Source organism: Gopherus evgoodei, chromosome 3 (assembly GCF_007399415.2).
Source record: "Gopherus evgoodei ecotype Sinaloan lineage chromosome 3, rGopEvg1_v1.p, whole genome shotgun sequence".
Classification (NCBI taxonomy): Eukaryota; Metazoa; Chordata; order Testudines; family Testudinidae; genus Gopherus; species Gopherus evgoodei.
The window spans coordinates 169,597,870-169,613,801 of record NC_044324.1 but is presented as its reverse complement, the minus strand read 5'-3'; the positions used below and the strand labels follow the sequence as shown (position 1 = coordinate 169,613,801).

Sequence of the window (15,932 nt, the reverse complement as noted above, 5' to 3'; positions counted from 1 at the left end):
ATCGGTGGAATGGAGGCTGGAAACTGCCAGAGGGTGTCGGCAGTGGCCTGGATAGTCTTAATAAACGGCAGTGCCACCCGGGTGGGGGCATCAGCGGTGAGGATGCTCACTACGGGGTCTTTGACTTCCGGGACTTCCTCCACTAGGAGGTTGATATTGAGAGCCACCCTGCAAAGGAGGTCCTGATGGGCCATGAGGTCTATCGGCGGGGGCCCTGATGATGAGGTCCCTGCCACAGCCTCATCAGGAATGAGAGGGTCCTGGATGGCCTCTTGCTCCTGGGACGGTTCCTGCTCCAGCTGTCCCGGGGAGTCCGGAGGATGTGTCGCGTGCTCCTCCGACTCAGCCGCGGGGGGGGGGGCAGGAAATGGTGGCCTCTGGTGCCAGATGTTCTGAGGCAGCAGAGCGGGTCTGGACTAGGGGAGCACCCTGGGCTTGATGGTATGCCCAGGGTGTCCAAAAGGACCACTGTTGAGGTCCTACATCCTGAGGCTGTGAGTCCTGAAAAACCCCCGTAAGCACCTCCGTATCACGGTCCCGGTCATAACAGCTGTCCAAATGGGAGGATACGGACGTCTGTCTGGACGGCCATGGAGGAGCAGAGAAGCCTGGAGCCGAAGTCCTGACGGATCTCGCACCCCTTGACCGTGGGGACCGGTGCCGGTACGCAGAGCGGTACCGAGAACGAGACCGGGACCTGCGACCGGACCGGTGCCGGGAGGTCGACCGGGATCTTGAGTCTCTATGTCGTGATCTGCTCTGGGAGGTACAGTGCCTAGGTCGGTGCAGGGAACTGGAGCAATACCGCGAGTAGGAGGTCGGGGAGCGAGAGACTGACCGGTGCCGTGAGTCTGACCGGTGCCGCGAGTCCGACCGGTGCCGTGGAGAGGAACAGTGCCGGGACTGGGAGCGGCATCGAGAGTGGGAGCGAAGTCTCAACCTAGAGCGTCTGCGGGATCGTGACCTTGAGCGGTGCCGGTCTGCTACGCTGACAGACGGCAGTCTGGTCAGGGTCGGCTTGCCCATGGATTGTAGTACCCGCACCGGCAGTGCCGGGGGTAGGGGCGGTGCCGCATCGGTAATGGCAATCAAGTCTCTCGCCGCAGAAAACGTCTCCGGAGTAGACGGCAAAGTGAGTTCTACCATGGCAGGTGCCGGGGAGCTGTCAGGTGCCGGACTCAATGGCCCTCGTGGGGCTGGAGTCGACGGTGCCGGTTTAGGCGGCGCCACGGCAGGTATTGGTGCCGGGCACTCCGACCTAGGCATAGTCTCTGGCTGCGACGCGGGTGTTGTCGGGGCAGTCTGAGCCTTCGCCATCTTCGACCTCAGGGAGAGGGAGCGGCGCGGAGTCGATTTCGGTGCCAGCGGTGGCCGGTGCCAGGAGTCCTTAGGTGTACCGGCGATGACCGGTGCCGCAGGGGTGCCTCTGCTCACCGACTGGCTCGTGCTCGGTGCCGAAGGCGAAGGTGTCAGGGCCGCTTCCATGAGGAGCTGCTTTAACCTGATGTCCCGCTCCTCCTTAGTTCTTGGCTTAAAAGCCTTGCAAATTGAGCACTTAACAGATAAGTGCGATTCCCCGAGGCACTTCAAACTGTGACAGGCCGAGCACTGCTTGAAACCCAGTGAGCCAGGCATGAGCTCCGGCACCAGGTGCAGGGAAGGGGCTACCCCTCGAACCCCGCAAACAATTACTAACTAACAACTATAACTATGAACTATAACTAAATCTAACGAACTATATATAGAAGAACAATTAACTACAACTATGGATATAACGAGAAGAAAAACTACGAATAGCTAGGGAAGGTGGAGGTCAGCTAAGCCACACTCCATTGTTCCAACGACCGACACGGGCGGTAAGAAGGAACTGGAGGGTGGCCGGGTCGGCTGGGGTATATATCCGGCGCCATAGCGGCGCCACTCCAGGGGGTGCCCAGCCGACCCGCCAAGTGTTGCTAGGGTAAAAGTTTCTCCGATGAACGTGCACGCGGCGCGCACACACCTGACTGGAATGGATATGAGCAATCACTCGAAGAAGAACCTGTATTTCTTTAAATACTGAATTATAACAGCAAATTGAAATGATGCAAAATTTAATCTATTTTGCTCTTTTTTCCCCAACATGATTATTAAATTTTATATCTATCAGTAAAACGTGTCTCCTCTATGGCCAACATCTGTAATAATATTTAAATAGGAGTCCCCTGAGCACTTTTTACAGGTCCTAATGATTTGTGATTATGAATGTTAATCTGTCTATCTAAAAAATTCACGTCATTTTGCAAGACATAATGAAACTCTTTAACAGAATAAAGCAAAGTACAAAAACATCAAGGCCTCTAATCTTATAGTACTTAAAGCTACATCTATATAAAGGTCTACATTGTATGGAAATACTCTTACAGTATGGTAATTTAAAAATGTATTCCATTATTTTTTAAAATATACATAAAAGCAACTAAAAAAATCAAATGAGCTTTTTGCTGTAGGTAACCTTGGCCAACCAGCAATGAACTGGAACAACCCAGTGAAAACTGAACATCAAAGAGATAACCTAGCTTAATTATTAGTTGCACAATTTTTCTTTTCCACTCATCACATGGTAATGCTAACACAGCTGCCCTGTAATTTGTAGCTTTTTAAGATCTGAAAGTAACACTTCATCTTCCAAGGTAGAAATGACCAAGTCATTGCATAGTAATCTATATGCAATTACATGTAAAGTAATCGCAGTATTGGTCAATTACATAGTTATTTGGGTCATGCAAGCAAATCATTATTGTTTTAATTTGGCTTATGGAATTGTCAAGAGTTTCTGTGAAAAAGCCATAAAATCAACATAATTTAGTTCTTTTTAAAAAAACATTTTAAAGATCAGATAAGACTCGATTCCCCTCTCAAACCAAATGGGAGACACTCTTCTGTGCAGGATCAGCTGAACTTCTGATATATCCTATATTAGAGATTACATGTTGGATTCAGTTACCTAAAAGGGGTCTTATCCATCTCTACTATGATCCTGTATTGTTGTCTTCATACAGGGTACTTGATGCTTGTAAAACTCTCTAGTTTCAGTCAAGCAACACTCACCTTATCAAGCTCATTTGAGAGCTTTTTGTTTTCCTCTGTTAGCAGAGTCTTCTCCCGTTCATACTTCTGTTTGAACTCTGTTTCAAATTCCTCTCTTTCACTTTGGCTAAGGTATAATATAAAATATAATAAAAAGTTTCATATACTGCAAACAATCCACTATATTGTTTGATTAAATGAATACTATAATGTGTGAGTATGTAAGGCTCTAAAAATTAATACATAAAGCAGCTGAAAGTAAAAATATTAAACATATTACTAAAAATATTAACCCCCCTAAAATGTGAACAACATGATTATCTTCTTAGTATTAGGACAGCAAGTCAGTGTGCTTAGTGTTATCGTTAGATAAAATTAACCTTCCTTCACTGCAGGACTGTAGACCCTCAGGAAACTAGCATTTCTCAGTCTACTTATTAGTACTTCATTCTTTGGGTAGATCTTCCAAATGCTCAGCAATTATAATTTTGCAAAATAAAAGATAGGAAAGGCATCACCACAAATTCAGACATTCACAGTTAAAGGTAAAACCTTCATATATCCTACTTTGTTAAAATGGCATTTTAAATTTCCGTATATCTCTACACTTCCTGATCCCAGGCAGGATTAAAGGCAGAACTGCCAGAGATGAGAACTCGAGCTAATAGCATGCCATGTATGGAACAGTCATTGGACTGGCAGAATTAAACCAGTGATGAGAAAAGCTTCTGCTTACAATATTGCTAGGCTAATTTAGCAGACCTAAAAGGCCACTCATTGACGATTCACCCATCAGTATCAGCAAGAAGAAGATGGATCAATTGACCAACCGGGACACAATCATGACTGAACTGGAGACATCAGTATCAGCAGATTCTCAAGCCTGTTCAGATGCTCATTCTGTGAAAAGCTTCAGGCTAGCTCCTGCTCCCTGCTTGCCTACTCAGGTGGGTTTTGTTCACCAGAGAGGCATCACATGTAATATAATGCTGAATTAATCAACATTATCCTTACTGAAGGAATCCCTGTGGATTTTCAGGTGAATGATGATGCTGTGGCTTTCTCTTCCTGCTAAATGGAGCACAAGTCTCTCAGTCTGTGGGATCAGAAGAAGGGTAATACGATGTAGCAAAGCTACTCTCCTCCCGCTCCCCCCTCCACATACTACCATCACCACCTCAAATCTACCCTTTTTGGATCACCTACACTTGCAGAATTTCAGGAAGAGCACTTTATAGCATTTTACTTTCACTAATGGTAGGTAACAAGGATGGACTTTATCAGTGGGCTAATCAGGCTGTGTCACACACAAATACTAATTCAATAAATATCTTTGTTCATCTTTCAAATACTTAGTAGGTACTCACTAAAAAGCCAGATAAAATAATCATCAAAAACTCTGTCTTGAAGTGTGTGAAATTAACTGCAAACAGGTCAGTGTTTCAGATTATGTGATGAGGAAATTATATCCTGGTTTTACTCTGTCTTTGAGAAAGAATTTGGCAAAGAGTTATAACAGTTCTGCAAGAGCATCCTTAAAAGCTGAGAGGCTGATGGTGGCTATGCTGAGCTCATTTAAGAGTATTCCTGGTTTGAATTTCCTACTCCTAATTTGAAATTCATTTAATGTTTCAACCAGACTTTGAAATATAGTACACCATATTAGGTTAATCTCTGAAACTGTTTGTTGTTAGGCATCCTTTAAAACAAAATACTCCATTCTACCAATGTACCATGTTAATTATTATTGTTTAAACTCCAATTCTGAAATCTACCACCAATCCTTTCTCAGACTAAGAGATTCCATGCATATGATGAGTAGACTGGGCAATAGCCAGAAACAGATTAAAGTATTAGAGGAATGGATAATGAGTCTCACTGCCATGTATGAGAAGCAGAGTCAAGCCTAACTTCTCAAACAGTAGATTAAGCCTTAAAAAAAAGAAGAGTTTAGTTAACTCTTTTTGTTTAGTTTTGTGTGTTTATTGTTATGATTTGTTTTGGTTTCTATTAATTTTGTCTAATATTTGCTCTGTAAAGCCTTGATCATCACAGCCACTGTGTTGATGGGTTTTTAGGATTTCTGCCAACTCCTGTTTCTGGAGAGGGGAGAAAAGGGACAGGATACATAACTGACATGTTTTTAGTATTTGTAACTGAAGTTCTTAATTGCAATGGTGATAGTTAAGACTGCGAGTTTGTCATGGAAGTCACAGATTCTGTGATTTTCCAGGATCTCCATGACTTTTGCAGAGGCCGGTGCAGCTGGTCTGAGGACTACCTGAGCAGCTCAGGCAGCCCCTGGGCCAGCCGCACTGGCTGCGGCAGTCTCGGGGCCACTGCCACACACTCCCCCACCAGCAGCAGGAGTTTGGGTGCATGTGGGAGGGGGCTCAGGGCTGGGGATTGGGCGTGAGAGGGGGTGAGGGCTCTGGGTGGCACTTACCTTGGGGGGGTTCCCCTGGAAGAGGTGACATGTCCCTCCCTCAGTTCCTAGCTCCATGCGCTGCCTCTGCCCGCAGGCACTGCCCCCACAAGCTCCCATTGGCCGCACTTCCTGGCCAATGGGAGTTGCGGAGCCCGCATTTGGGGCAGAGGCAGCATGTGGAGCTAGGAGCTGAGGGAGGGACATGTCGTCGCTTCCATGTAGTCATGAGGAGCTGGGTGAGGAGCCGCAAGGAGCTGGATAGGGAGCCTGCCAGCTCAGCCAACACCCTCCACCTGCACCAGGAGGGTTCCCAGGCAGCTTTGCCCCCCAAGCACCCGTGGCACCCCGGGCTGCCACCCAAGCACCCATGGCACCCACCAGCCACCCCCCGTAAGCACCTGTGGCATCCTCCATCCAAGATTTAGTCAGGGATATATAGTACAAGTTATGGACAGGTCATGGGCCATGATTTTTTATTTACTGCCCATGACCTATCCATTACTCTTACTAAAAATATCTGTGACTAAAATGTAGCCTTAGTGATAAGTCCCTATACCAGTAAATCAGACTGATCAGGGATGAGGCAAGGGAAGCAAAGAGAGGAGATAAAGAAATGTAATGGGGGAAAATGCAGCCTCAGAAATAAGAGGTAAATGGAAAGCTCCACCTACTGCCCTCAAGTATCTCCTTGACAAGCCTCGAATCCCTGTCTCAGAAAAGTGATGAAATCCACTGGTATACACCTTGGGCAGGGAAGAAGATCAAAATCTCTCTCTCCCGTCAACCTTTTATTCTCCTCTAAACCGTAGCTGTCTATCTGCTGACAAATGATAGAAAGTATACACATACACTAGATTGTCTTTTATTCTCAAAATAATTGTGAATGAGCCACAATAAACTAAACTAATGTGAAATACATCTTCTCAGACATTGTGTAACCCTTAACCTCATAACTGTGACTGTGGGGGAGGGTACAAATTATTTTATCTTGCTATTTTGAAACAACAAAAAGGGGCCCTGAAGTCAAACTCAAACATCCAATATCTGACAGACCTGTGTCACACCCTATACATAACTGACTTATAAACTTCTGTGCTCTGTAAACCATCCATTAATTCACAGGTTCAGAAGAAACTTCTCCTAAGGACAGTCTATTCCATATTGTCCAATGAAGGTTTCTTGTTGTCTCCTCTAAAATATTTGGCACGGATAACTGTCAGACACAGAATACTGGACTAGATGGATTACAGGTCTGATCTTGTATTCCTGTGTTCGAATGGTATAAGTCATTTATTTCATGCCCTGGTAAATCACAAGTTATTAAACCTTAGCATACTGTCACCAGTATGGAAAAAGTAGCATTTTTCTCTCCCTCTGAGACTTATGCACTTGGACTACTGGTACTAAGAAAATCTTATCTTTAGCAATGGAGGGATCTGAAAAATAGTACCAATAATTGTTTTTAAAAAACTATGAGTTTACAAAAGCAGTTTTTCTGAAAACACTTAACATATTCAGAATACTATGGTATAAAGCTCTTACTAGCTCCTGTGTGGAACAACCTATTTAACTTCCTAATTTCTTTGCCATTCATAAGTAATGCAGACGATAAAATCTTTCAGTCACATCTCAGCTTTTTGTTATCATTTTTTTAAACACACAGGATCAGATATAAATACTGACAGTTTTTCATTTTTATGCAAGACCTGTTTTTTTAATTTCCATTTTGGTATATGGTATGTTTTTAGAAATGTCTTTGTTTCAATAATCAGATAGGTTCAGTATAAAACTTCCCAGGTGTTTCTTCATCCTTTGCAATACTGCTACCTAATGCCCCTTTACTATTGGCAGAGAGTCAGAAAACTTTTTATGTCTGGTTATGAAAACAAAAAACATTGCAGGTAAAGAGAAAAATGCAATAAAGTTTTATAAACTAAAACAATGTGCTCTAAAGAAGACCACCAAATACTTAAAGTGGAGCAACAGCTTTAATTCTTCACTCATAAATCAGTGAGCTACTTCAGATCCAAGTCAGGTCAACTTTTTTCACTTACTAAGGCCCAGTCATGCATTAGTATCTGCTAGGGTAGATTTGTATCTCTTTGTATCTCTGTGGAGTCCCAATGACTGCAATGGGACTCCATACGTGCCAGTTCTAGAAGAGCCTGGTGCAAGGTCAGGCCCTTATAAAGAATGTTTTATATTCTTGAAGGCTGATCCTGTAAGATGCTGAGCCCTTCCTGTACTGTAGGTCTTTGACTCCCACTGAAGAGTCAAAGCCCTTAATTTTGGATACTTGATACATTTTTGTTTATGATTTTCACAGGCTTTCCTATATTACAAACATTATACACACACCACACACACAGTACCATTATATATATTATAAATACTGTCCCATTCACGCTAGACTCCATTCACGTTCACTTTTTCTTTACAGAGATCTAAAAGCTCCTGTTGGAATTAAATTTATAAACAGCAAACATGAAACAGCTGAAACTGTTCAGCTAATATATTAGAATTGGAAATTTGATTACCTTTTGACTTTTGCAGCTGCACAACTTTAGGGTGTAACCCGATAAGTTCTCACAAACCATGCAGAGTCAGGGCTGGTCAATATTTGGATGAGAAAGCTCCAAGAAAAACTTGGACAGGTTGTGGTGTTGGCGATTCATAATATGACGCTCCCCACTGAGTCAGTACTGAACTAACATGCAAACATGGTGTTAAAGAGTCACTACAGTATTCAGGTGACAGCCGTAACTCCATTTCAGATCACTAGAAATGTGGTAGCCTTTTTTGCATTTGTAGGTTTTCTGACCCCAGTATTTTGTCAAAACTTTAACTGTGATAGTGATAGTACGCTACTTATGGAAACTACCCCTACTGTCTCAACTGGATGTTATTATTCACTTCCTGTCCTAAAACAAAGGTATAATGTACCGACACACAATGGGCTGCTGCACATCTGGCCCAAAGATGGCTGTATTCCAGCAGTAGTTGAAGTGATTCCTTTGCACACTTCTCTCTTGCATAAAACAATGCATTAGGGAAGAATTGCTCCTCCCCACATTTACAAGGCTTTTTTAAAAGCCATTTTTCATTTCATCCCACCTTCTACTATCAGCAGCAGATCAATAAAAGTAGTGGAAATATCCAATTTTTATTAGAATTGGAGGATATCCATAGGGACAACAGAGATATTTCCTGTGGACCCCAGCTGCCTATACTTTTCTGAAATATAGCAGTCACCTCTGCTATCCTAAGAATCATTTGACCCCCTCCCACACACCCCATCTATTTAGACATTACAATGTGTTAAAGCTGAAAACAAGAGCTACCATTGCTCAGGACAACAGGAATCTGCAATGTAGTCTGTTCTTTAACTTTGCTGTGAGAGGGGAAAAGGAAGGTTACTTAACTTATAGTAACAAGTTCTCTGAGATGTGTGGTCCTATGGGTATTCACTGTGGGTGTGCAAACATATGCTCTATTCACCTGAGACTGGAAGATTCTTCGCTAGCAGTGTCTGTTGGTTCACACTTGTGCCCTGCATCTCCTTGTGTCCCAAACCCAGGGCATAAGGGGTGGCGCTGACCAACAACCTCTCCATTTGCTATTCTACCACAAATGAACTAGAAAGGATCAAAAGGGGAAGGAGGGCAGGTAGTTCAATACACATTGGGACCACACATCTGAAAGAACTTCAGTTACTATAAGGTAAATAACCTTCCTTTCTTCTTAGAGCACTGGTCCCTATGTGTATTTCACGGTGGGTGGCTCACAAACAGTACTCGCTGAGGAGGAGGGTGCGAGGAACTATGCTGCATCACAGATTGCAGTACTGCTGTGTCTAAGGACGTATCTGCTGAAGACGCTTGGACCAGCGTGTAATGTCTGGCAAAGGTATGCAGTGAGCTCCATGTCACTGCTCTACAGATTTATCTGAGAGGTATTCACTGGAGAGAAACTATGAAAGTAGTATGTGCTCTAGCTGAATGGGTGCTCATATCCTGGGAAAGAGAGGTTTCCATTTGTTCCTAGAACAGCAGAATGCAGCCCAAAATCCACTTCCAGAGTCTTTAATCTACTCAGCAATAAAGATGAATATTCTCAGGGATTTTTAAAGGGTTTCATCCTTTACAAATGGAAAGCCAGGGCTTTATCTACACCCAGAGAATGGAGTTTCCTGTCCTCCTTGGTGACATGAGGTTATGCGTAGAATACTGGTAGATGTATGTTGGAATTCAGAGGGAACCTTTGAGATGATCATGGGGTGCAACTTCAGGGACTTTATCCTTATGAAACACCACAAAGGGAGAAAGTCTGCCAAAAGCGATGAAAGCTCACCTACTTTCCTGGTGGAGATGACTGCTATCAGGAAGATCACTTTCTCGAGTAGATGGAGAAGGGAGCAAGAGACCAAAGGCTCGAAAGGTGGATTCATAAGAGCTGACAACACTTGGTTAAGGTCCCAATTAGGAGTTGGTGCTGATACTGGAGGAAAAGTTCTGACAAGACCTCTCAGAAAAACTGGTTGTAGCATAGGTGATTACCAAGAAGATGTCTATCAGAGCACAGAATGTGTTAATCATTGCCACATGTACAAAAAATAAACTACTAGATGGGCTAGTGGATAAACTTGATTACTTCGATGAGGGGAGATATGCCAAGATGGCAGTGACTGCAAAGTACAGCAAAATTACATGGCAATTTTGGTACCAGATGGAGAACCTCTTCCATTTGGCAGTATATCATTTTTCTGTAGAAGCCTTTCTGGTGTTAGTGAGAATGGATTGTATTTCTGAGCATAAGCTCTCTAAGCACACTGCCCATCCAAATACCAGGCTTTGAGGTGGAAAGATGTTGGGTTGGGATGGCTGGTTTTACCTTTGTCTTGAGTCAGCCATGGTTGTAAGCTGATACATGGGTGTGTGGACATCTGGAAGCTGCTAGTGAACCAAAACTGTCTTGGCCACCAAGTTGCCACTAGGATCATTGTTGATTTGTCCTGCTTGATCTTATTAAGGACCAAAGGTAAGATGGGAATAGTTGGGAAAGCATACATCAGTAGTTTTGACTATTGTACCAAGAATGCATCCCCTGTAGTATTGTGCACTTGAGCAGTACAGGAGCAGTAGGTTGGACACTCCTTATTTACCTGTGATGCAAAGAGGTCCCATAACAGGGACCCCCTACTGCTGGAAGAAGTTCTGTACCATCAAGCTGTGAAGCTCCCACTCATGGTCCCTGTAGAAGTGTCTGCTGAGGCTGTCAGCTAAGGTATTCATTACTCCAGGAAGTTGCACCTCTGACAGGTTAATCTGGGGTTGGATGCACCAAATCCATAGTTTGACTACCTCTGCACAAAGAGAATTGGACCTCGCTGCCCTCTGCTTATTTATGTAGATCCCTGTGGTCATGTTATCCAACATGACCAGAACATGTTGGGAATGTCTAAAAACAGAAACCTTCTGCAAGCCTCAGACCTTCCTTGAAGTTTGAGTAGATTGATGTGTAGCTGGGATTCTTTTTGGGTCAAAAAACTTGGTGCCACTTGGTTGCTCTGTAATGATTGAGACTGGTTTGTCTAAACTAAGGTATCTAATTTTCAGAGCATAAACCATGCATAACCACACCTGAAGATAATGAAGATGGAGCCTTATGTAGGGTGTTACGTAGAGCAGGTGGCTATGTGACCTAAAAGGATCCAATAGGAACAAGTCAGTTGGAGCTGTGCAATGAGGTTCCTCATTGCGAGGAACCTGTCCTGAGTTAAATAGCCTTTGGCTGAAGTTGAGTCCAAAGTCACTGCAATAAATTCTGCATGGCTCTCCATTTGCTCTTCTTTTTGGGAAAAAGGAAGTATTTCGAACAGAAACCCTTCCCCTTGTGTTGAGGGGACATGGGCGCTATGGCTCCTAGCTGAAGAAGGTAATCTCTTTCCTATCTGACAAACCTCTCATGAGAGAGGTCCCTGAAGAGGGATGGGGAGAGGGGTTTCATGTAGCGATGGAAAGGAATTCTATTGTGTAGCCAATAGAGATCATCTCTGGGACCCAGTTGTCTGGTGTAAGATGTTGCTATATTGGAAAGAAGCAGAAGAGACAGCCACCAAAGAAAATGTGGATAATCTGGTGGTGTGGAGACTGGCTGGAGCTCTTGAAATGACTTCTTGAGAGGGGGTTGCGGATGGAAAATTGTGAGTATGCTGTCTGCTGCAGTGTATCTTCTGGTATTTCCTGGTGGTTTGTAAGTCTGTTGATTGACAGGGAGCTGGGGAAAGGGTGATGACTGAAAAGAGATGGTTTAGAGTACTTCCTCCAATGTGCTGGGGTATAATTCCACAGGGAAAGGAGGGTCATGGGAACCTTTGAGAGAGTGTAATGACATTTCCATTTTTTGCTGAGCAGAATGTTACTCTCAAAGGGGAGGTTATCCACCATAGCTTGGACTTCCTTAGAAAACCTTGAGGAGTGAAGCCAAAAGCCCACCTCCCGATGACTACTGAAGTCACCATGGTACGGTGTCAGACACATTGAGGAACACTTGCAGGAACAACTGCTATGATCTCAGCTTACTATAATTAATAAAGTCATTTTTCAAAATAAGGGCCTGGTAATTTACTATCTGCAACTGTAGGCTTGCAAAAGATACTCTTTTTCTCCTAAGGAGGGCCAGTTTCTTAGTGTCTTTGTCAAAAGGAGTAGACCGAGGCTGGTGCAATCTGTTGTGCTCAGTGACAGTCTGAATTACTAGAGAATTTGGGATGGAATGGGGAAAAAAAAATTCCTTCCCATTAGGTGGAACAAAGTATCTTTTCTCCATCCCTTTCGGAGTTGGGGTGCAGGTGGCTTGAGTATGTCAAACCACCTTAGAATCACAGAATATCAGGGTTGGAAGGGACCTCAGGAGGTCATCTAGCCCAAACCCCTGCTCAGAGCAGGACCAATTCCCAACTAAATCATCCCAGCCAGGGCTTTGTCAAGCCTGACCTTAAAAACCTCTAAGGAAGGAGATTCCATCACCTCCCTAGGTAACCCTTTCCAGTGCTTCACCACCCTCCTAGTGAAAAAGTTTTTCCTCATATCCAACCTAAACCTCACCTACTGCAACTTCAGACCATTACTCCTTGTTCTGTCATCTGAAACCTTGTTTGGTTCCAAAGTGGCATGATTGATGGGAAGCGCCATCTTGCTAGGGCCTGTGGTCTGGAGGATATCCAGAAGGCTGTAAGCAAGGTCTTCAATTTCCTCCAGGTAAATCTGCAGAGCCTCTCTGATTCTTTTCAGGCAGTCCAGAAATTGTTTGTAATTATCAGGTTGTGAAGGTGAGTCAAACGTCACTGCCTCGTCAGGACATGAGGAAGCGAGAACTGCAAGTGGATCGAGTGGCTCCGGTTGATCAGCTGTTCCTTCTCCTCACAGCACTCCTGAGGGGGCTGAGGCTCTTACTATGAGATGCTCTCTGTCAGTAGTCCAGCTCTGATCTCCTGGAGTCAGGAGGTCTAAAGTAAGGATCGGGAGCCTCAACAGGGTGAGAACGTAGGCTTGTATGGATACAGAGGTGGTGCTCATGGGGCACGGTGCCACTGGTCCTGGGATCAATAGACTGTCTTGTAGGAGAGATCAGGCACCATGAGGCTCTGGAATTCCTGTAGGGGCTAAAGCCAAGTCAATGAATCAGCCTCAATCTCTCCGGAGGAATACAAGTTCTCGGAATCTATGTGCAGATCCATTAGTATCAGCAGCTGAAACCACAGAAGGGACTAGCAAATAATGTACTGACGGCATATGTACCACTGTGGAAATTACTGGATCTGAGAGTAGTGACAACTCCAGGTCAGTATTAACTGCTAGGTCCTCAAGGATGGTATAGCCAGGTGTAGTGGGAATGTCTGTAAGTGGAGCTGACAGTGCAGACTTGAGTCTAATGTTAAGTCTTGGCATCTTTTCTTGTGGTATACAGGGAAATCACTCTCTCCCCTCCATCACTAATAATGGAGCCGGACTCACTCCTTGCATAGGTGGCAGTCTTTGAGTGTTCTTGGCTCTCAGTACTGACGATACTGGCCTATGCTCCCTGGCAATTTACACTAAGTGCAGAGTCTCACTTGACTTAGAAGCTGTAGGGGAGGCACTCCTCTTCTCAGAGGGCTTAGGTGGGGATTTCTCCCACTTCTTATTAGCATGTTTTTTCTTACCCTCTTCTTGTTTGTATCTGCTAGAGCCTTTAAGTCTGGACTTGGACAAAATGGGACTAAGGTAAACCTGGTCCAAATAGGCAGTAATAGGTGGATCTTGCTGATGCTTAGCAGGATCAGAAGACCCAGAGTTGTGTTGTGGCCTCATGGAGAGCTCCATCAGATACATCCTAAATCAGAATTTGCAAGAGCATCATGTACGAGGTGGAAATGAACAATAAATCTTGCACTTGAATGGAATGTGAGCCTCTCCAATGCAGTACAAGCAAGAGGCATAGGGATTACCAACTGGGAAGACCCTGGGGCAGGCTATGCAAGATTTAAGGCATAAAAGGTGATCTGAATTGTGGGGATAACGGGGGCAGAACTCCTAATCTCAAAACACTATCTATATAGCTATCAATCTGCACAAAGATAAAAACTATTTACAAGAAAACCTGAGTAGAAGGCAGGAATGCTAGCAAAGCTGTGTATACTGTTGGAGTTATGTCTTGGACCACGAGCAGTAGCTAGGAACTGGAGAGGTGGCTGGTCTGTGCCACCCTTATACCCTTGGTTTGGAGCCTGAGGAGATGCAGGCATGGACCAAGGGCATTGCTAGTGAAGAATCTTCCAGTCTCATGAGCATGGATTGCCTGCACACCCACAGCAGATACCTATAGGGACTTGAAGAAGAACACAGCATTAAAGTTGCTGTTCCCTGCCTCTTGCCTTATCTTTCACTCTTCTGTTCAGTTCCCACACTGTGGTCATGGAAGTGCAAGATCCCATACACTTGCCTTTCCTCTTTGCATGAACTACACCTTTGAGGTCCTTCTATCTTGCTTCCTGCTGTGAGAAAGACTAAGGAAACTGATGGGCCACTGCCTGTAAAGCACTTTGAAATCTTCATCAATGATGGTGCTACACTCAAGCTATTATTACTACTGCTACATTATCCAGTTAGATGTACTTGCCTTTACTGACAAATACCATTCAGTGAACCAGGTCTGGCCTTAGTGAAAATAGTGCCCTGGGCGAATTTGTATTTTGGCACCCTCCCTCCCCCTCCCACCATCACCCCTGGCTCCTACAGGCTCCCTGGGCTCCTCCTCCCTCCCCACCCATCACTGCTGGGCCATTACTTATACTTCATATGCAATGTCCACAGGAAAGTCCATTCAATGTAGATGGGTGTCTCCCATGGTTCACTGGGAGTTAAGAATCCCTCGATGACCCACTTACTTTGACTAGTCCCTTCAAGATGTGCTGGCGTTACCCCAGGAACAAACACTTGAAATACAGGTATAGCGCCAATATTCATAACTTCGAATACAAAAATGATACATGCATACAAATAGCATAAACATTCAGCAAACCATAACCTTTTCATAGACATCTTACATGCCACATTTTGTACAAGATTAGTTGAATATATAATGGTGGTTGCAACAATGATTTACGTGGTCATATTTTAATCAGATAACATCACAATGAGTAACTGCTACAACTAGCAAATTCCTAGGCCACTGTCAACAGAAGCACAGATGTAAAAGTGGCATGGTATATGGTGTATTGCCACACTTCTGTGCTGCTGCAATGGCTTGTGGTGCCTGGCGCTTGGCCTGTGGCTCAAGGCAGGCTCTGTGCTGTTACATGGAGGCTGCATCTTGCCAGAACCCACGGCCCCTCTGCAGACCCTATCTACTCTTGGCTCACCACGAGCATTTTGACAGGAAGTACCAAGCAGTAACAACAACAATAATAATAATACACGAGTGTGTGTGTGCGCGTGCGCGTGCATGTGAGAGAGAGAGAGAGAGAGCGCGCCTCTGTGTGGTGTGTGTGTGTGAGAGAGAGAAAGAGAGAGAAAGACTGTGTGTTGGGGGATTGTGTGAGAGAGTGTGTGTGTTGGGGAGTGTGAGACTGTGTCTGAGACAATCTGTGTAGGGAAACTGTGAGAGAAAAAGTGTATGTGGGTGTGAGAGCCTGGGTGTGTGTGTGAGGGAAGTTTGAGAGACAGTGAGTGTACTGTCACTTTAAGTCCTCCTTCCCTTTCCCCCTCCCCTGGCTCAGTCCGCCCCACTCACGACTCACATGGAAGTTTTGCTCCTCCTGGCCCTGGCCTGACCAGCCCCTGCTGGAGACCAAGCGGTGCAAGGCAGCAGGCAGGGAGGGACTTGGCTCCACTCTGGGCAGTGAGCAGTGGGCTGTGTTACCAGTTACCGCCCCAGCTGTGCCACTCTGGGCTCC

At 44.8% G+C, this 15,932-nt stretch overlaps 1 protein-coding gene across 1 annotated transcript in view; it reads right to left on the bottom strand.

The window, feature by feature from the left end:
* CDC42BPA (CDC42 binding protein kinase alpha) overlaps positions 1-15,932 on the bottom strand; it is a 370,767-nt gene that overhangs the window by 89,518 nt on the left and 265,317 nt on the right. The window contains 1 exon segment of the mRNA XM_030557374.1: positions 3,091-3,196. Within this exon segment, the coding sequence (XP_030413234.1) occupies positions 3,091-3,196 (106 nt within the window).